The sequence below is a fragment of the Astyanax mexicanus genome, chromosome 12 (genome assembly GCF_023375975.1).
Source record: "Astyanax mexicanus isolate ESR-SI-001 chromosome 12, AstMex3_surface, whole genome shotgun sequence".
NCBI lineage: Eukaryota > Metazoa > Chordata > Actinopteri > Characiformes > Acestrorhamphidae > Astyanax > Astyanax mexicanus.
Window position 1 is genome coordinate 16,098,935 of NC_064419.1, and position 23,409 is coordinate 16,122,343.

The 23,409-nt window shown below is 35.9% G+C and overlaps 1 protein-coding gene across 1 annotated transcript; it reads right to left on the reverse strand.

Annotated features, from left to right (window-relative positions):
- Positions 1-10,911: 10,911 nt before the first annotated feature.
- Positions 10,912-18,142, reverse strand: LOC125806163 (uncharacterized). The gene is made up of 6 exons (XM_049486096.1): positions 17,965-18,142; positions 15,739-15,971; positions 15,146-15,360; positions 14,826-14,990; positions 11,712-11,895; positions 10,912-10,971 (listed from the first exon to the last, which is right to left on the reverse strand). The coding sequence occupies exons 1-6, from the start codon at positions 18,125-18,127 to the stop codon at positions 10,912-10,914; spliced, it is 1,020 nt and encodes a 339-aa protein (XP_049342053.1). The 5' UTR covers positions 18,128-18,142.
- Between the last annotated feature and the right edge of the window lie 5,267 nt (positions 18,143-23,409).

A 23,409-nucleotide genomic window follows, 5' to 3' on the forward strand; every position in this document is an offset into this window, starting at 1 on the left:
ATCAGCCTAAAAGACACAATAGTATTGTGCTGGTTAAAAAAGTGCATTCTGCATTCTGATACAGATATAAACAATTATGTACGCTCGCTGAGCACTTTATTATGAACAGCTGTACACATGCCCATTCATGCAATTCTCCTTTAATTTGCTTGTGTGGTAGCAGTGCAGACAGTCTAATATGAGTATTTCTAGAATGGCTAATCTCCTAGTATTTTCAGCACAGCACAATCTGTGGAGTCCAGTGGCAGTTCTTTTTTTTATAATTTTATTTCAGATTTTTCCCCATTTTCTCCCAATTTGGTAATCCAATTGTCCCACCCCTTTGTGTGTCCCTTATCACCGGTGGCACCTGCGACCCTTGGAGGATGCGGATGAGCACATGCTTCCTCCGACACGTGTGAAGTCAGTCACCCCTTTTTTCGAGCTGCTGCTGATTAATCATTACCTGAGCAGCTAGCGCACTCGGAGGAAAGCGCAGCGGCTAGGTTCCGATTCATCCGCTCACAGACGCCTCGTGCCGCCCGGCGCCACCTTTAAGTGTGATGGGGAGAGAGCGCCATCTACCCACCCGGAGGGAGCAAGGCCAATTGAGCTCCCTCTGAGCACCGGCAGCTTGATGGCAAAGCTGCATGAGCAGGGGTTCGAACCTGCGACCTCCCGCTCATAGTGGCAGCGCTTTAGACCGCTGGACCACTCGGCGCCCCCAGTGGCAGTTCTGCAGGAGGAAACACTTTGTTGATGAAACAGGTCAACAGAGAATGGTCACACTGGTTGAAGCTGACAGAATGGCTACAGTGGCTCAGATATATGCACTATGCTTCTCAGCATCACTGACAGTTGACTGTCACAGTACAGCACCACACTGGAATTCATTGAGCTCCTGAGAGCGACCCACTAATGTTTGCAGAAGCAATCTGACCATCTAACTGCTACTTTTATACACTGAGGACACAGAAAACATTCAGGAACACCTGAGATCAGTGGTGATCTGTGGAAATAATTCAGCAAGCCCACATCACATGACAGAAATCCATTGGTTACTAGTTTTATTGAAGAGCAGAAAGACGAGGTACAATGTGCAAGTGCAGCCTTGCAAGGGAAACGGGGCAGTGGTAGCAATGGAATATTGAAGAGAAGAGGTGAGTATAAGTGGCATTGGATGAGAGTTTCTGATTATAGCTACTTATGATGTCCCCAAAACCTTGGATGACAATCCAAGCTGTAAGTTATGTGCTGAGAATGGAAAAATAAAGCACATTCTGTTGGCATCTATGGTTAGTTTTTCAACTTATTTATGCATCTGATAAGAAGTGTTTAGAGATTAAAACATGCCCAGTGGCAGCAGACAGCAAATACAAAAAAGGCAATTTGGGATAAAGGTAATGACGGTTTAAATGAGAACATTCAGAAATGCAGGCATACATAGGTAAAGCAAAATACATTCAGTGTTGTATGTTATCTTTTATTTTACATAATGTTGGACCATTTCTGTTGATCAAAGCCAGTGTTACCAATTAATGGCAAAAATGACAGTGGTTGTGGATTTGTTATTGTTTTTAATATTTGACAGTGTAAGCACTAAACAAACTGAAGTCTGATTCTTACCGTAGTACGATGACCTCTCTGCATGGTGAAATTTATGAAAAAAGAGACACAAATATATATATATATATATTAGGATGACCATACTTAGAAAGAATAACAAAAAGCTACAGATCATACAATGATAGCTGCTAATGTTGTTAAACAGACAACCTTTTGGCTGCGTAAACCATTCACTACATTTTATTACATTTCTCTGTACTTTTGCCGTGCCCCAAAGCCACAAGACAAAGTACTACAATACCTCACCTCACTTTCTGATCTCTAGGAGTATTATAGCCAATGCTAGGGCTGTACCCAACTCACCCGAATTTAGTCAGTCAAATCTCATCCATCCAGTTCGATAATTTGACAATTTGTTCATGTTTTTTTCTCCATGTAGATTGTCCATCAAGCAGTAAATCAATTCGCATATGTTTTAATTCCGACATTGTTTGCATTAAGAAAGACAGTGGAGTCAAAGGAACATATTTTTGAGCATTTAAACATTTGTAAAAGAGGCATACTATAAACAGTCTGCCTAATTTAATTACAGACATGTCCTGTTAGGCAGCAGGTCCAAATATTTGTGCTAAAATTAGTGCTTACAGTGTTTCAATGATGATATCCACCTGAATAAACGCAACAGTCAAACAGAGTCATGAAAACATGACAAATTTTTTGATGGTTTACATATAAGTAAATAAGACACAAGTGTATATGATGGACGACCATAATTAATCTTTATCATTATTACCTTATTTAATTACAGACATACCATGTTGCGCTGGGATTTGTACAATATTTATCCAGACATTTGCATGCATGCATTTAATATTTCAAATAATCTCTTAATGTCAATTTTATTTTTCTCTTCTGCTCTAGAAAAAAAATAAAACAATATGTAAAATAATATACACTTTTATAAAAACAGTAGTCCTGAAACAGTTTAATGATTGTATTACTGCTCTAAAATAGTTTCTTGTTTTCAGGAGGCATATTAGCTGACTGGATTTCACTTTAAAAATAAATAAATCTGTAAATGAATAAATAGAAACATCTGTGAATTATGTTCTAAAAAATGGAATTATAGTTAAATAAATGTCTTTGGTCTTTTGTTCCTTCATTACAAACAGTCATTAAAATGAAAGATTGTCCTGTCTTTTTCTCACGTTACTGCTGGCCTGTATGATTATTTTACCTGTTTACCTGTTATTTTACCGGTTTTCTGTGTTTGATGTTGGATGTTCATTTGGAAAAAACAGATACTTTTTTAAAGAAAACACATTTTTGCAAATTAACTCCTGTTTCCCATTATTTATCCTATTTATTTATTCCTTTTTTCTTACCTTTTGTCTAATTACCCCACCTACTCATCTGCAGTCCCTCTTTCACTTATGCCACCTAGCAAACAGCAAGAGGGTGAAGACTAGAACATGCCTCCTCCGATACATGTGAAATCAGACTGTGCCTCTTTTTGAACTGCTGCTGATGTAGCATCACCGAGTAGCATCACAGAGCGATTGGAAGAAAAGCACAGTGACTCAGTTCCGATACATCAGCTTATAGGCACCTGTGTTGACTGGGTGAGAGCGCCATCTACTCTCCCAGAGAGAGCATGGCCAATTTTGCTCTCTTGGACTCTGGCTGCTGAAGGAGAAGCAGCATGACCTACTGTATTCTCTCTATTGGATTAGGCTGCTGATTGAGAATGACAGCGCTTAGTCTGCTGGATCATTCGGGGCATAAATTATTCTTAATTAAAATGGCTTTTTTTTGTGTATTTTTGTCTTTCTTTTATAAGAAGCTTTTGACTGCTTTTGATTGTTCAGGTTGGAATGTGTACATTTTATTGGGACGTTTTTCCACTTTTTAATTAGATTACCTTTTTTACATAATCATAATTTTTTATCTAGTTTTAATCATCATCCTATGTAAATATAATACATTGACACACATACTGTACACTACAGTGCATACAGTAAACATACCTTCTACATATAAAATTACTCTCATTGTGAATGTGCTGTACTGACCAAGAAAACTTACCCTGGTTTTGCACAATATGTTAATTGCATCTTTTGCACACTTTAACAGGCATTCTTGCATTGCTGGACATACACCAGGATTCTCACAGCAGAGTGCCACTTGGTTGTCTTCACTTTCCTGTTAAAGACAGAATATTTGAGAGCAACCTTAGACAGCATAACTTATTTTTACTAAAGCTTAAAAAAACTGAGCATAATTGTGTTGATTGTCTTCTTAATTTCACAGGGTACTATCAGTTTACTACTGACAACTAGAAATTATTGGTTGTTTACATAATATTATTTACTGACTGTACATTCCTGTTAATTCTGTTATGGCAGAAAGACCAGGTTGAAGTTCTAAGTTCTCTTTTCTTTCATATATAATCATGTTCCTCTCATTGAGCTGAAATGGTCTTGAACTTTGGCGTGCTTGATCAAACATGAAAGATTCACATTAGACATTTCAGTTGTGTTTTAAATATAGAGTTACTTATTTAAAAAACACCAAGCCAATTCCTTAAACACTGAGCCTTAGAAATATGGGTAGTTATGGGTACAGTGACTCTGGGCATTGTGGTGTGTCAGTGTGTGTTTATAACACACAGCAGTGCTACTGGAGTTTTTAAACACCCCCCTGCTGGATTGAGAATAGTCCACCAACCAGAAACATCCAGTCAACAGCATTGCATAGACAGTGTCTTGTGGACACTGATAAAGGACTAGAGGATGAGCAACACTGGCTACGTTTACATGCAAAGCTGTTCTTCAATCCGAATGAATTCATTCAGATTCTAGAATCTGATTGAGGTGTTTATATGAACACTTTCCCCAATAGTCTGAGTAAACTCTCCGTTTATATGCACGATACAAGTATTCCGATCAAACATGACGCGCAGGTGTAGTATCGCTTAGTGTACAAGTAACCATGACAACAAGCATCTGGTGATGTCAGCCAGCGTGAAAGGACCAAAAGCAACTGGATAACAAGCTATGTTTGGTCACGAGTCTTTGGTCACGAATCCAAGTCGAGTCTGGTTGTAATGAGCTTTCTATCGTCGTCTGCTCTCCTGTCTGCTACAGATACGGCACAGCTAAACAATCCAATCAATTACTGATTTATCACTCCTTTATCTATTAGTCGTAATTAAAATCGTAATATTACGAGAATAAAGTGGTAGTATTTTGAAGGAAATGTAGCTGTAACTGCATGAGCTGCAGTTTAAGAGCGAGGCACGGACAGTGTGCAGATTTTCAGTCGTTTCAGTAGACACGAGAAGCCTCACGGGAGAGAGCGCAATGCTGCGTGGATATTTTGGCTGCCTTTTAGATCGGGTTTTGCAACCAAAGAAGAAAAAAAAAACATCCTAAAACATTGTAATATAATTATTTTAGCTATTATAATTTTATATAGTGTTTTTTATAGAGTTACAGAGAAGAAGAGAAGCAGCTTTCTGTGTTTTTTCCTTTTCAATTTTTTCCTTATTACCTTTCTGTATGTACAGAACATTGAGCTGAATTTTAATGTATGAAAAGTGCTATATAAATAAAGTTTACTATTATTATAATAATACACTGTATTAACTACAGCATTAATAATCATCATCTTAAATGCAGATAACTGATGGTGATTATGTAACAGCTCATGAGCGCTCGTTTCCCTCTGATCCGCTCCTAAACGGCAGCTTAAGCAGTTATAATTAAATTAACCTAAAATACTACGAATATCTCCTCTCTTAATATTAGAACTTTAATCTCGAAGAGAACTGTTTTTATTTTTTATTTTTAAGAGTGACCCTAAAACTCTGTGGTACATGCGCAAACGTACTTAAACATTCCGATTGAGGATATAATCGGGTAGTGTAATAGAGTGTGTGTAATAGAGTGGAGAACAGTGAGTAAAAAAAACGTGTTTAAAGGTCTCATTCTATCGTTTTAAAATTCATTTAAAAATGTCTAGTTGTGGTCTCTAGTATAAATAAATGCAATGTGAGCTGTTTTTGTGAAAAAAAAAAAGGTTTCTATTTAGCCCTGCTTTAGAGGTATCTGAAGAAAGAGAGGATTTGGGCTCTTGCTCATGAATATTCATACATGCAAAAATCATCCACCTGCCTTCCTCCCACAGTCAATTTTACAGCTCTAAAATTCAAAGAACAAAAAGTTTTAAGAGATACAGTCTTAGAAAGAGGACGAGGGGTGGCTCTTCCCCCTCCCCCTGCGGCCAAGCGAGCCCAACAGCCAAGCGGCTCCCCCCGCGGCTGAGCAGCTCTTCAACCCAATCTCCCAGTGGCCGAGCAGCACAGTTCTCCCCGCAGCATTCATAAGATTTCTTTCAGCTAAACTAACGCTACTAAACTTTTACCTCAGACTTGGTGATTCAGTGCTTGAGCAGTTTCACCACGTCGATGCCTCAGAGTCTGCTCTATATCATAATTTCTGACGCAGATGGCACCCGATTTGACTGGTGTTCTATCGAGTTGTGCTGCCTTGTCAAATCGAGCTTCCCTAGTGTATATTTAAGGTCTCTGTAAAACACAGAATCAACTGGAGATCCGATTTAAACCTATAGTTACTTACACAAGATAGCTAACACTAACTAGCTATGTAAACAGAGCTGTAAGCTAAAAAGCCAGCTAAAAGTTTCTCAACTAGAGAAATAAGTTAGTTAGAGTTCATTAAGTGGGTAAAACCTCGGACAGAGGTCTGCTCGAAACCTGGAACTCACGAGGCTGCTAGCTGGCTAAGTTAGCTGCGTGGAGCTAAAGGGTGTGCTAAACCCTGCATCAGAGCAACGTTCCCCGTTGAACTGTAAAGCAAGGTCAGTTACAACTGTGAAATATTGTCAACAGCAAGAGTCGACAGAGTTCATCCCCAGTGGAACTAACACAGTTGGGCTGAAGGAGAACTCTCTTTTAACTACATGCTTGCTGCTGAACTGAGAGAGAGATGCTGGCTAGTGAGCTGCGCTGCTGCTAAAATGAGAGAAGGTGCGGAGCTGTGCTGCTGCTGAACCGAGCGAGAGAGAGAGCTGAGAGGCTGAGTTGCACTGATTAAAGCAGCTATTACTGGATCCACAATACAACTGAGGTACTCAGCAACTACACATACACATTTTTGTTTGGCTCCCTGAGCGAAGAGGCCAGTTTCAGTTTTCTTGGGCCACTACGAACCCCAGCTACGTCCAGGCCTGCAACTTTTGTTTTTTTATTTCATTTAATGCCGGCTTAGTCAGTACTATTAAAGGGCCCATAGAGTTTTATTTTGAGTTTACTCAGTGCTAAAACTGTGATTGCACCACTGTGTTTTTGGTGACATTTATTTTGGGTTGAACTGAAGGTTAAGTTGAAAGCTAAACACTTTATTGATTGTAATTGTGCTAGAGATAACTACTTGAATCCATTATTTCAGTAAAGAGTGTTAATACTTTTATATTGAAATTTAAAGGTTTCTGTCTTTTGTTTTTTATACTGTTATTTGAGTGTTATTATTACATTTCATTGTTCCTAAAGGTTCTTTTCATATGACCAGTCAAGAAGGTAAATAGAATTAGCTATACTCATAGTCAGGTTTAAAAAAGACAGCAAAAGGCTAAGCTACAGTAATATAAAAAACCTAAAAGAAGTTAATTTATTTTACTTATAACAGATACGAACCCAACGCCCGTCCATAGTTTATACTATTGGACAGAGAGGGGTGTTACATAAATATTCTGATATGACTGGGTATAAACATATTAATTAAACAAATTGGCTTCTTATATAGTTTTTATTTGCATAAAATAAGAAATATTTGTCAGACAACAGCAAGATTACAACTAAATTAGGCAGAGAACCACTAGCTTAAGAAAAAAAACGAACAAATTGATTTAATTTGTATGTTTGGTTAACAATCCTGTTAAACAAAGTTGCCTAATGCTTGGCCCTCACTGAAGGATTTTTAAAATCATAACCGATGTTGAAACCCTACACATAAAGACACTGTTTACTGATTTTTCTCTCTTAAATCATTGTTAGTCAAACAGCTCAAACTTTATCATAAGTCCCCCAGCAGAAGCCTCCCCCTTTAAACGTTACAGGAGCTTCTCACAAACTGTTACATCACAAGAGCAGTGAGTTGTGAGTTGCGAGAAAGTGAGTTGCTTTCTGCTCAGAAAAAGACAAGGATACAGATATGATAAAACCATGTCTGAAAACTGGTCAATAGTTTTTATAAGTAATGTGTAATTAGAATACACCTCACACTTCATGATACTGGGACATAAATATTAAACATGTTTCAGAGCAAACTGCCAAATGATCTTGTATTGTGGGCCTTGCATAACATGACATCATAGTCATGATATGTCTAATGCAACTTACAGTTTTCAGTCTGTTTGTGAAGAGAATCTTCAGTCGATTTTCCCATTCAGTTTGCCAAACATCTGGAAGCTGGAGAGCAAACAAATCTGCCCAGTCCTAATGAGGAAGTAACAACAATCATACTTTATGGTAACTGTAGAGAATTGTACCAGTATTTTCAGCTTTATAGGAACTTCACATTTTATAAAAGCATTAGCATTTAACATTATCACAGTGGCAAGATAAAATAAAAATAACAGATTTGTCCCAGACCTTAATCTGCAGTTTTCTTTTGACTGGTATCCATTTGTTTGGCAGTAAGTTGTTTGTAATGCCTTCTGCCATTTTCTGCTGTATATGTGTCACAGAGTTGCACAGCTTCTTAAAATCCTGCAGATAAAATAATGTTTGGTTAAGTAACAAATGTGATGATTGCTTATTCTTTGCCATCTATTGCAATCAAAAATGGCAACATGAATGATCATACAGCACTAAAAAAAAAAACTATATTTTATGTGTAAAGTCCTTATATATGATTGAGATATCAATTTGCTTGGTTGCTGCTACTAGGCTCTATTCTTCATATTCAGAAATTCATTAATGACAAACTGAAAATTAATGAAGGAGGAGGGCTGTGTTTGAACCTTCATCATTACAAACTGTATAAAGTAACATAATACATATGTACCATATACACTTTTCAATTTACATTTGTACACTTTGTTTAATAGATTAATGTAAATTAAAATTAATAACACTCAATTTGCCCAAATTATGTCATATGTATTGCGTTTTCTTTACCTTGTTGTCTAAAAGACAGTCCAGATATCCAGTGAATGAACATAAAAGTTGTAATGATGAGTAAACATTCTCTAGGTGGTTTGTCCAGGTTTTATTTTGTGTAGACTGTTTCAGGATTTCTACTGTCTTCTCCATACAGGACAATATTTCTTTTTTCACAGCCTCTGAAGTTGGCCTTTCTTGACATCTTAAAAAGAAAAGTGTGGTTTGAGAAAGTAAATATTTAAATTGGCAATACTAGAATTTGTATTAAGATAGATTTTACCTTGTGTTCAACCAGTGCTCGATTTCTGAGGCCACAAATGAGACAGCTTCTTGCAGGTTCTGCAAAATAGAATGCAAGTTTAAACTGTAAATCATAGTGAAATTAACAGTACAGTACAGTATAGACAAGCAGACCTTTGCATTTAGGACTAAGGAGACAATGCCATTACATACAGCTCTGGAATAATTAAGAGAGCACTTCAGGTTCTGAATCAGTTTCTCTGATTTTGCTATTTATCGGTACATGTTTGAGTAAAATAAACATTGTAGTTTTATTCTATAAACTATGGACAACATTTCCCCAAAATTCCTAATAAAAATATTTAGAGCATTTGAATCATTTATTTGCAGAAAATGAGAAATAACAAAAAAGATGTAGAGCTTTCAGACCTCAAATAATGCAAAGAAACAAGTTCATATTCATGAAGGTTTTAAGAGTCTGAAATCAATATTTGATGAAATAACCCTGGTTTTTAATCACAGTTTTCATGCACCGTGGCATGTTCCCCTCCACCAGTCTTACACACAGTTTTTGGATAACTTTATGCCACTCCTGGTGCAAAAATTCTAGCAGTTCAGCTTGATTTGATGGCTTGTGATCATCCATCTTCCTAGATTACATTCCAGAGGTTTTCAATTTGGTAAAATCAAAGAAACTATAATATATAATATTATATAATAGTATATAACATTCATATAGCCATTTAATCATGCCTTTTGATTTTAAATTAGTCACATCCTCTACAGAGCACTCACTTGTGTACATTTCAGTATAATGTATTACTGTATTACTTATTCATATATTACATTTAACAAAATTTAAACTTGTCAATGAACTTGGCATGAACAATATTATGGCACACTAAGTATGGTATGCACACTAAGTATGATAATTAAACTATTAACATGCAAATGTTCAGACACCCCTGGTCAAATTGACGGTCACTGTAAATAGTTAAGCAAGTAAGTTTTAGCTTTTTTGTCATACTGAAATTTTTCTGATTATCAAACAAACTTAAATATTTAACAAAGATAACCTGAGTAAATATAAAAAGCACTTATTAAATGATAATTTTATTAATTAATAGAAACAACTTTCCAAACTAATTTAGCCCTGTGGGAAAAAGTAACAAGTCTTTTACATCTCTCTGGAGATTTTTTTTCCTGGGATCATCAAGATGTTTGTTGGTAAATGTGAGATGGGCAGCTGTGTTCTTTTTGGGCAGCTGTGTTCTTTTTGGACAGTAGTGTTTTTTGTCTTGAAACTCTCTCATGGAGACCATTTTTGACCAGTCTCTTTCTTATTATTAATCATGAACATTGATCCCAACTGAGGCAAGTGAGACCTGCAGTTCTTAAAATGTTGTTCTAGGTAAATTTCTTCTGCTTTTGAAATCTTTAAGCTGCTTCATGTTATCAGACAGGGTCTATTTAAGTGTTTTTTTTTTTATTCTACAGGTCTGGTAGAAATCATGCCTGGTTGTGGGTAGAAGTGAAATTGAACTTTCCAAAAAGTGTGATTAATCACAGTTCATTTATATTTATAGTGGTTAGGCTAGTGGTAGAGGTTTTCCCTTAATAAAAAAAATCATCTTTTTATATTTACTCAGGTTATATTTGTCTGATATTAAAGTTTGTTTGATAATATGTATGTATGAAAAACATGCAAAAGCAAAAGATATCTGTAAAGGGGCAAATACTTTTTAACGCCACTGTATTTTTTCATCTTTTACATTTTTATAATAAGAAAAAGAAATGGCATCCTGCATGGTAAATACCTAGTGGCTTGATTTTTACTGATGGTGTTGTGTTTGCCCATGACATTAGCTGCAATACAACCCCAAAACCTATTTTAACCTTATTGCTCCACAGGACTTGTTTACAGAGTGCATCAGTATTGCTTAGATGTTCTCTTGCGATGAGAGCGTAGGAGAGGTTTTCTTCGGAATATCCTTTGGAGCCTGTTAGTGGTTTACCATCAAAGATAGTGGAGTCTTTAACAAAGCTTTTAAATTTGCATCACCTGGCCATTTTCTAACAATCATTGTGAACAAGCTATAACCCTAACAGAAAAATTAAGGTCTGAGACCTCGGTCAAAGTTGAGTGATCAAATCTCTGGGTATTCCTTTTGTTTTTCACTCAAAAATTTTACCAAACCAAAGTAATACAATGATAGTGCATAAAACTTTGTTTCATTATCAACTTTATACCTTTTGGAGATCATTTATAGTAATTTGTCCAGGGGTGTCCAAACTTTTGCATGCCACTGTATATGTGTATGCTTTGGCACAGTTTGGACTCAACTGAACAAATTCATGACAGGTTTGAGAATTAGCTGATGAGCAGATCAGGTGTGCTGGGGCAGGGAAAGAACTGTACAGACCTTGGGTTTTCATGATTATTCAGCTAAAGCCTGTAATATTGATGCAGTTGCCTCCATTTGGCTCTGTCACAGGTAATACTTTAAAGTCTCAAGCTCATTTCCATCTTAGGTTAACATTTTATTCACCTAAAGATAATAGCCCAACACAAAATGAATTTTTTGTGTACATGATAAGAACAGAATATTTTTGGTAGAGAGTGGGAATAAGCATTCATCAACCAAAATAAGTAACAGAAGTGATTTCAATAAAAAATGATGGGGCTTTACTAAAAATATAATAAAATACTGCTTATGTAAATTTGTACTGACATACTCACCTGAAATGTGTGGTCATTCAGCCATCGGGACAGCTGTGTTAGGAATTGTTGGGGAGTGATGCTCAGATTGGATAAGATTTTAATGTCACCACCTTTGATGAAAAACATTTCTAAAACACTAGAAGCAAACACCTTGTGTTTCTTTATCTCCTCAGAGTGTGTCTTGATCATTTCACTGAGATCACTAAAAAAAACATAACAAAACATGTTTAGGTTAGTGACTAACTTTAAAACCATTTACACCTTATCTTAACCATATCTGTGAAGGGCTTTGGGGCTGCAGGTTTTTATTCTAGCCAAGCAGAAGCTCACGTGATCAGCTGTTTGAATTGATCAACTAATGTTTTGTTTTTTTTTCTGCTGTTTTTTCAGAATTAAATCTTGCCGCCACACAGGATCAGGTTTAAGGCCCCAAATTTACATTTATATTTATAGCATTTAGCTGACGCTCTTATCCAGAGGGACTTACAAGGTTATTCCTATCACAGAGGAGGACTATTGTAGTGTTAGGAGTCTTGCCCAAGGACTCTTATTGGTGTAGCACAGCATAGTCACCCAGACCTGGAATTGAACCCCAGTGTCCCATAGGGTAGCTCACTGGCAGGCGGTGGTGTTATACAATGCACCACACCAAACACTGCATATTTACAGTGTATTTACTTGTGAAAATAACAAATGAGATTAAATAGTTTAGACCAAAAATGAATAATAGGTGCAAACAAAATTCTTTTTTTGGATTTAAAACTAATGCCAGGTTCACAAGTCCATTATCAAAATGTAATATAGAGAAGGACGGATCAGTAATTTGGAACCCGATACTGTCAACCTCCTTTCAGCTTGAGGGAGTGGCTAGATGCCACATGATTATATTTCCTGGAAATCTGTACTGTCAGAAGAACATCTTGAACTTTCCATTGATGCCTTTTTTTGGGGCCATGGAGGCTTCGGTTTAAAATGCGGGACATCCCAGCTTTTACATTTTATGTCAAGAAAAGGAGCATATGATACCTTTGTATGCACATATTGTATATGTTTCTAATAACCAAATTGTTAAATCTTCAGCTAAGCAAAATTTCAGAAATATACAGTCATTTTAACTTACATTTGAATTAAGTCTCTCTCTTTTACACACACAGACCATTAAATATTCTAGTTTAAAAAGAACCAAAACTACAGAGCGATTATAATAATAAAAGTCTGATTGCCAGGCACACATAACATTACTATTACTTTTGTCTCCTTTTCAAAAATACAACAATTTACCAGCATTAATTTTCTTAATTCATGATTTGAATCCTGATTAATCACAGCATATTGAGACATGAAGTGATGGCCATACTGACACCACTGCACTTCTTTAAAAAAGAGCCTTGACTAATCTTAGAACACTTTTACAGTTACAAATGCTTTTGTATTGACATTTTTATTTTAGAAGGACAAAAAAGTGGGGGAAATGTAAAATCTTTTTTTTAACTGTAAGAAATAATTGTAAATCAATTATGTAATGCTTCTCTAAGTCATTTTGGTTGAGAACCTTGTAAAATACACAACAGGATCAGTCAGCAGACTTTGTCTAAGGGAGGGATCTGTACCTACTGTCCATGGCAAGTCAGCAGATGAGGGAGCTCAGCAACTCCATGGACTGTCTGAGTGAGCCCCTTAACACCACTGGTTACTCCATCACTTATCACAAGCTGACACTAAAGTGTGGTAAATGCTCAGCTAACATAGGGTGTGGCCAGCAACAGCTTATTTGCATAAGTGACAGAACCCTGGAACAGCTAATTGTAAAAGGGACTAAAACTGTCAATAACAGAGCTTGTGAGATCTCATCTGAGAGTGATTTTGTTTCTAAACATGTTTGGTGTGGCCCATAGACTACATTGTGTAAAATGAGGTATACTATATGGTATACTTATGGGTGCATTTTGGTGGTAAAGTGAAATAAACCAATTAGCGTGTCACTTGGCATTTCCTTTAGGAGTCAGGTGTGCTCTGACTTTGGCAGATTGCTATTTTAACAGCGCAGCTACCTGGCTTTTCAGCAGAGAGACCTGACCTGCTGGTTCACGCTGTGAAGGTGCACCAGCAGCTCATTTACTGGAACAGCAATGTTATTTTATTTAGTATTCTGTTCATTGTTGATGTAAAAGTTGGGTTTGCGCTGCTGTTAGTTAATGTGTGTGTAATAAGCGGGGGTTTACACATCAAGATTGCAATGAACGTCTGACTGTTGACCTCTGTCTAGATTTTATTCAGTCAGTGGAGCGCCTATGTTTTCTGTTGCCAAGAAAGCAAAATGCCCAAAAATTTACACAACAGCGGTAAATTCAACTAATTAAAATATTATTATCGAATTTTTCTCGCTGGAATATTAATCGTTGATACAGTGTGTTTAAGCTGTTTATATTTTTAAAGACTATCAGTTTTGTGTGTTTTACAGGAAAAATGAGACATTAAGCACATATAAGAAGATAACTGACATTATAGACTGAAAATATGACACTAATATTTACCAAAATCTTAAGAACTGCAAACACTTAATTTAGAAATATGTTACACTACTGAGAACTTGTAAAAGAGATGTTTAACATGTTAAGGAAATTATTTAATTTTAAGATAAATCATGGTTGCACCAAATTACATTTTTTCAAGGCCACAGTTAATTTATGTGGACGAAAAAAAAAACTAAAATCACTTCATCAAAATGTTTTAAATGAATGCTTGTGTACACAACATTCTTAACACTTGAACAAATGCAAGTGTTTTTATGTTTTATGATTTTAAAATTGGCCCTCAAATGTCAGTGACCCATATGCTAGTCACAAAATCAGTAACAGTCTAGAGCAGGGGTATTTAATTAGAATTCAGTGCACAGAACACTGTCAATATTAAATCCTTCTCTGTAGTTTATCGGTTTGGGTCCGCATTGGACAACGTTTGGGTCCGGACCCAGACTGCGGTCCACCTATTAGTGACCCCTGGTCTAGACTGTCAAAGCTGTTCCTGAAATATTCATGTAAAAAAACAGCATTCTAAACAGTTACCTATTATTTATAATATACTGAAAACTATTTTTGACCCCTTTAATTATTCAGTTTTATAAACACATACCTTTGTGCTTTTGTCCAGGAAAGTTGTTTTAGGCCAAATGTCAGCGACTGGTCTGCTTCTGCTGGAGATATGGAGTAAAACAGTGCCATAATCCATGTGGCTTCCTTCGCTGATTGAAGGCGACAGGCCTGGTTGAATATTTTTGCTACAGCACTGGAAAGAGACCTGGAGAAGTTTAAAAAACAAGATAAACCATTGGAACCGATTGATTATTCATCAAATTCATTCATTATTTTTTGCATATAAGAATAAAGCTACAAAGGAATGCTATTGGTAACATTAGTCATGCTAAAATATGAAACATTACATAAAAATATTACCTTCTCACTGGATCACCCAGGGTTCTGAAAGCACCTCGCTGTTTACAATTTTGTTTGATAATCTCAGCAAGTTTTTTAATTGAAGGTTTCTCAAGTGCTTTAGGCAAATGTTGGGCAAAAATTGCAGCTGCGAGAACACTTTCCACAGATACATGATCACTCAGACTCTCGATGGCTTTTTTAAGAGGACTGCTTAGTTCCTCCTGGATTAACTGCTGAAAGGAAAACATAAAATCAAATAATGCATATTAATATCTAATGTATAATGATTATGATGGCCAGATTTCTTTAGTTGTAGCGTAAGCAAATTTAAGACCATATTAACGTTAACTGTTTTCAGTCTGTCCCCAGTTACCAAATCACAAGCCTATGTGATTTTTTACATTTTTTCACATTTAGTTTAGTCGCTATATCAACATGAGTTTAGGAATTTGGCTACAATAGAACATGATTTCCTTAATTAATCATTTTAACATATTTAATGTAATAGTATGAAAAATTGATCCATAATAAAAATGTAAATGTAGGTTGTTTAATGCTTCATTGCAATGTGAATGACATATTTTTGATAAACTACAATCATTTTTACTTACCAAGGAGTTATCTCTATACTTAGTGTGTATCACTCGTGCGTGTGAACATTCAAGGAAAGATGCAACTATATTTTGCAGTTCAGGTAAGTCCTCATTGGCGCAGTACATCAGGTGAGTTACAGTTAGCTGAATGAATTCAGGGCGGATTTTTTCCAGCTCTGCAGACATGCCCCACCGCTTCAACCAATTTATTATAGAATATGATAGGCAAACATCATCAAATTGATAGAAGACTGTAAAGAAGATAAGGTGTAAGTAATTGTTTTTATTGCTCAGAGTCCAAAAGTAAAAATTAAGAAAACATAAAGCTGTACATTTTACCACACCATTTTACCACAGAAAGTGAATTGGTTACTGTGCCTGAATTCTAAATTCTTAGCTGTTTCACTGAGCTGTATAAATTTAGGTCACCTTTGTTATGTTATTTTTTAATGGGCTGTTTGGTTTTTCGTAGTTTTAGGCACTGCACTAGCATATTAAATACAACAAATAACTCAATAAAGTTTTCCACTCATATTTTCTCACCACATTTTCTCAAGATTAGAACCGAAATAGCTAAAAAAGAATTTAATCTAGCGCTTGCAGATCAGTGAATTTTTAAATTGAGTAAATCTATAAAATTGATCATATACAGGTCCTTCTCAAGTAATTAGCATATTAAAGTTCATTATTTTCTGTAATTTACTGGTAAACATTAGACTTTCATATATTTTAGATTCATTACACACAACTGAAGTAGTTGAAGCCTTTTAATTGTTTTAATATCCTCAAAAAATATATCTAAAAAAAAATTTGCATATTTCATCCGACCAATAAATGAAAAGTGTTTTTAATACAAAAAAGTCAACCTTCAAATAATTATGTTCAGTTATGCACTCAATACTTGGTCAGGAATCCTTTTGCAGAAATGACTGCTTCAGTGCGGTGTGGCATGGAGGCAATCAGCCTGTGGCACTGCTGAGGTGTTATGAAGGCCCAGGATGCTTTAATAGCGGCCTTAAGCTCATCCAGAGTGTTGGGTCTCGCGTCTCTCAACTTTCTCTTCACAATATCCCACAGATTCTCTATGGGGTTCAGGTCAGGAGAGTTGGCAGACCAACTGAGTACAGTAATACCATGGTCAGTAAACCTTTTACCAGTGGTTTTGGCACTGTGAGCAGGTGCCAGGTCCTGCTGAAAAATGAAATCTTTATCTCCATAAAGCTTTTCAGCAGATGGAAGCATGAAGTGCTCCAAAATCTCCTGATAGCTAGCTGCATTGACCCTGCCCTCTATAAAACACAGTGGACCAACACCAGCAGCTGACATGGCACCCAGACCATCACTGACTGTGGGTACTTGACACTGGACTTCAGGCATTTTGGCATTTGAGTGGTGAATGCGGCACCTGTAGCCCATTTCCTGCACACGCCTGTGTACGGTGGCTCTGGATGTTTCTACTCCAGACTCAGTCCACTGCTTCCGCAGGTCCCCCAAGGTCTGGAATCGGCCCTTCTCCACAATCTTCCTCAGGGTCCGCTCACCTCTTCTTGTTGTGCAGCGTTTTCTGCCACACTTTTTCCTTCTCACAGACTTCCCACTGAGGTGCCTTGATACAGCACTCTGGGAACAGCCTATTCGTCAGAAATTTCTTTCTGTGTCTTACCCTGTTGCTTGAGGTTGTCAATGCTGGCCTTCTGGACAGCAGTCAGGTCAGCAGTCTTACCCATGATTGCGGTTTTGAGTAATGAACCAGGCTAGGAGTTTTTAAAAGCCTCAGGAATCTTTTGCAGGTGTTTAGAGTTAATTCGTTGATTCAGATGATTAGGTTAATAGCTCATTTAGTGAATCTTTTCATGATATGCTAATTTTGAGATATATGAATTTGGGTTTTTCATGAGCTGAATGCCAAAATCATCAGTATTAAAACAATAAAAGACCTAAAATATTTTAGTTGGTGTGCAATGAATCTAAAATATATGAAAGTTTAATTTTTATCATTTCATTATGGAAAAGAATGAACTTACACAATCATTACACAATCAATTCTGACAAACTTTGCTCACTAATGTTAGCAGGTCATTTTCTCTGTCCTGCCACATGATATTATTTTTGTAGCTACATTTAAATAGACATTAACTTTATCTGTAATATATTTTTTTACATTCTTCCTTTAACGAAGCATTTATTTCAGTCCTAGCTCTGCATATTAAAAATGAGGTCACCTAAACTTCAGAACATACCAACCTTTGTCTGAAGCTGAGGGGTGTCTGTACAGTGTCCTGTGTGGTAATTGATCCTTTCCTGCTGTAAGGTATTCATAGTAGTACTTGCCCTTAACCTTCACCCTGTAAATGTAGGTGAGACTGTTGGCAGTTTCTCTTCTCATTGGGAGCTGAAGTGTAAACATCAGGTTATCTCCATCAGGCCTAGAAAAGTACATAGAAAAATAAATAAAACAACTGCATTTTTCTGTAGATTACTGTAAACAACAGCGTGTATATTTACACATACTTTTGACATTAGGCCATATTTTAGGTATGTCAAATATTACTTAATTAGGTATGTCGTTTAAAGCACATCAAATTTCCATCTGAATAACAAAACACACTTGGGACTGCTTTCTCTGCACTGATGAAATGACTCCATAAAACATCGTTTTTTTGCTTTAAATAATTTTCAAGTGTCAAGGGACCTAGGTCAGGAAATGTTATTTAAATAATTAATGTTTAATATGGTAAACAATAATGAAAACACAACCTTTACAACTGTATTTTTCACATTTGCATTGTGCATTGCACTGCACAAAAATATTTAGGCTGTAAATAATTGTTTTTTGAAAGGTAAATTATTTAGTGCGTGTTACCAAGAACCGTTTTTTTTGAGTGAGTTTTTGTTTTGCTTTTAAGATGGAAAATTTACTTGCTTCAAAAAACACAGCTAATTAAATATTTCTTTGACAGACATTTATATTTTGAGTCTTAAGACCATAAACAATTATTGATGCTGTTATCACCTAAACAACGGAACTTCAGGAAGGTGTTTTGAAGGTGTTTTGAAATCTCAATTTGAAATTGTTTAAATTAAATGAGTCTTGAACATGGAATTTGATAATTTTTTTAATCATTTATATTAAAATATTGCAGTGAAAACAAAGTGTTAACTTTGAAATGTAAAACAAATTTCAGATAATATACCAGTCTAGAAACACTTGGATAATTTTATTGTTCTGTAAAAATGTACCATTTCCGAGTGTAACATTCAATATGTCAAAACTAATGACAAAAGTACTATTAAATATTTTAAACTGTAAATAATAAATCGTTTACAGTAGTGTACAGAAAATTAGTTTTGATATAATATACAATTCTGTTTTATTGTTTTACATGTTGTATATGTATTATTGTTATTAGTGTTACAGTATCTCACAAAAGAGGGCACACTCCTCACATTTTTGTACATTTTGTATTATATCTTTTGATGGGACAACACTGAAGGTCTGACACTTTGATACAGTGTAAAGTAGTCAGTGTACAGCTACAGCATAACAGTGTAAATTTACGGCAGTCCAGTTTCAGAAGGTAGGAGGTCATGCTCTGCTTCATAATGTCGCAGTACATTTTGGAATTCAGCTCAACAGAAGCACTCATACAGCCCCAGACCATGATACTACCACCACCATGCTTAACTGCAAGCAAGGCACAGTTTTCTTGGTACTCCTCACCGGGATACTGCCACACATGCTGGGCACATCTGAGTTTATTGTACATGACATGACATGGTTTCAGAAGAAGAGCCATGCAGACAGAGCTGATATTGTTATACATGCTGTACACTGACCGCCTTACACTGTATCAAAGTGTCATACCTTCAGTGTTGTCCCATCAAACGATATAATAAAATATATGCACAAATGTGAGTGATTTACTCACTATTGTGAGACACTGTAATAAAAATAATAATATATACATTTTGTAAATTGGTTGCTTTCCACAAAAGTACATTTACTTAGTACTTATTTAAACAATGTAGGTTTTATACAGTCTCATATTTATGCTCTCAATTAAACCACACTGTAAAAAAAAAACTTTGAATTGATCCAAATTTTAAAAAATAATAGCAGGTCTTTTGCATCAGACATTTTATGAGTATCTGACATGCTCAAAGGAATGTGGCAGTTTGAATTCTGCATTCTTAAGCTAGCAAACAGCAGGAAAGTATGTTATATTTGCTAACTGTAATTAACATGGTGGTACAGGCATACAAGTGTCCGTAGACAATGCCTTCATTCGCAGTACCTATCCTTAGAACATTCATATTTATTTTGCATGTGTGTGAAAGCCCATGCTGTAGATATGAACAGGAAACATTTTCTTTTCTAAAAGAGCCGCACCTATTTCTACACACATGCTACCCTAATGTTTAGATTTGGACTGTTTAATGCACTACAGCCATCATCTGATTCCTATATCAAATGCCTTCAACCATGGTAATCAAAGTTAGCAAACATTACTTTGAGTTGGTATTGAGTTATGTATTGTGTTACTGAACTCACAGCAGGTTTTTAAACCTACAGCGCCTTTGAGTTTACAGTGCATTTTTGGACTTTTTAATTAAATTAAATGTTTGAACTGGCCCATTAAAATTCTATACTATATAACGAAATGTATCTTTGTCAAATTATGTAAATTTCCACTGTACTGTACTGAGCGTTTTCCCCATATTTCAGAATGCAGTAATTGGGCATGTGTTCACACTCAAAGTTTTGTTTACTACTGCAGATAAAAGAAAACATTGAAGCAAACCAGATATAGACTTACCTGACCAATATCATCTCATACATTCTTTTATTGATGTAGAGATGTAAAGTGTTGTCATCCACAATGAATTCCTTCCGAAGAACAGCAAAAAAATTCACACAAATCATGTTTTCATCCCTAGGTATAGTTCCAAATCAAAAGAGAAAAATCGGTTAATGTAAGTGGAAATCAAGGTAAAAAAGAGTTGATTTTAGCTCATTTTGAAGAATTTCGATTGGTCCTTTAATCATGAAATTTAGACAAAATGTAAGAGACAGCTTGAGTGTCAAAAATGGAGATACTGGTTTTCATTGGACAGCGATATATAGAGGCAGTCAACATTTGTGGTCATATAAGACCAAGACAACAAAATACAACATGAATATGAGAAACTGCATGGACACCAAGTTTTTGGCCATTTGAAGTGTTCAACATCATGGCAAAATAAGGAAACTCTCAGGCTTTTATGATACTATTGTCAGTCAGCCCAAGCCCATCTCACCTGGCCTACTATAGATCAAAACTAATTCAGCAGAATTACGGCTATACTTTACTTACACCTGACAGATTAGAGCTACACTGTAAAACAGAAGTAGGTGTTGTGTACCTTTCTAATGAACCGGCATTAAAGATAAATAGTAATTTAGCATTCTCTTATTTTGTTTTCTGTTCATCCTTTGCTATCAATTGATCTAAATAAGTCAAACCAAAACCATTACAACCCACAGCTTTACTGATAAACATATTATTCATTTTATCACTTCTAATAATACTGCTAATAAAATACTGTTCATTCAAAATAAAATTTAATTATCCATCCTTGGCACATATAATAAAGTTAATCAAAACATGCAAGACTGCTTTTGAAAGACTGCTAAGACTAAATTTAGTTATGCACAATTGTATAAAGTCTTACAGATTTTATTAAAAGACCAATCTTACCTGTAATTCTTACGATATTCTGATTCTATATAAAAAAAAGATAAATAAAGAACACATGAAGATATTTTGCTTTCAACACACAATTTCGTAAATATTTGATTATAAATTGTCATGGGACAACACTGAAGATATGACACTTTGATACAGTGTAAAGTAGACAGTGTACAGCTACAGTATAACAGTGTAAATTTACTCTGCCCTCAAAAAAACTCAACACACAGTCATTAATGTATAAAACACTGACAACAAAAGTAAGTACACCCCTTACTGAAAACAGCCAAACTGTGTCTAATTAGCTATTTTCACTCCCTGGTGTGACTCATATGACTAATTAATGTTACAAGGTCTCAGGTGTGTGCCACCTCATATCAAAGAACTCTTCTAAAAAGAATTGCTGCTCTTGACAAAGATGGCCCAGACAATAAGAGGATTGCTATTACCCTGAAACCAGTATCATGGTCTGGGACTGTGTGAGTGCTTCTGGCACTGATAAGCTGAATTCCAGCATGTACTGTAACATTATGAAGCAGAGCATGATCCCCTCGTTCCAGGACCTGGGCTGCATAGCAGTTTTTCAACATAATAACAACCCTAAACACACTCTCAAAATAACAGCTACCTTGCAGAGGAATCTATGGATAAAGATGATGGACTGGCCATGCATGTATCCAGACCTAAACCCTACTGAGCATCTGTGGGCCATCATTACAAAGAAGGTGGAGAAGCAGAAGAATATTTAATTAGGAACCTATGAAGCTCTAGTGAACTCAATGCCCAAGAGGGGATTAAGGCAGTGCAGGAAAATAATGGTGGTCGCAGAAAATATTGACACTTTGGGCACAATTTGACCATTTTCACTCACATTTTTTTGCCAGCGGTTTAGACATGAATGGCTGTATATTGGGTTATTTTGAGGGCACAGTAAATTTACACTGTTATACAAACTGTACACTGACTATATTACACTGTATCAATGTGTCATATCTTCAGTGCTGTCCCATGAAATTTTATATATTTACAAAAATATGAGGGGTGTACTCACTTTTGTGAGATACTTTATATATGAATAAATGTTGTGATTGGTATTAAGGTATAATTATGTAATTGTTTAAAACCATTAAAGTGTATATATGTAATTGTGATGAGTTCCTTGCCTGATGGGCGTACACCCTGCTGTTCTCCGGGTCCACAGGGGTAAGAGAAATCAGTGGAAGGTGTACCTATAAAGAGAAAAGGGATAGTTTTGGTATTGATTTAAAAAGCATAGGTAACTAGTTGCTGGGTGCACCTTGTAGAAATAACTGTAGAAATAAATGTCCAAATAACCACACAAAAGCAACTTTAAATATATTGGGGCATAATTTTAATTCATAATTAAAAAATTAAAAAAAGCGCTGTGAACTGGAAGCCTCTTACCCTGATTTTTAACACACTAGTTCATAGTGTTGTTTACAAATACACAAACAATACGCTTTACCAGTTTACCAGTGATTTTTTTTGGAAGAAATAGAAAAGGGCTCTGGCTAGTTACTGGCTAGTTTTTTGCTGAGAGCACCCAGCAGAACTACTAGCAAAAAACTGGAGGAAATATAGACCATAAAGCAAATAATAAATAAATAGTAAATAATATAGCTGCATATATTAATCAAGTCAAAGCAAATTTCTCGAGTAAAAGCAGTGTCAGATTTTGCTGGACTACCTACTGGGAAAGCCTATAAGAGATAATTGCACCGCCTCATGTAGGGTGTCACTGTGGAAATGCACATGTGCAAGAACAGTTTTTTTCCACTGGGCCTTACCTGGCAGGATCACAAAAAATGGAACATGAAGCATATTCAGTGTCATAATTTATGCCACAGAACCGTTTCAAAACAAACAGCATATATTTTGGATCCAAACGCTCTATTGTTAAATGCCATTGAAATATCAATGCAGCCAAATCTTGTCTGCA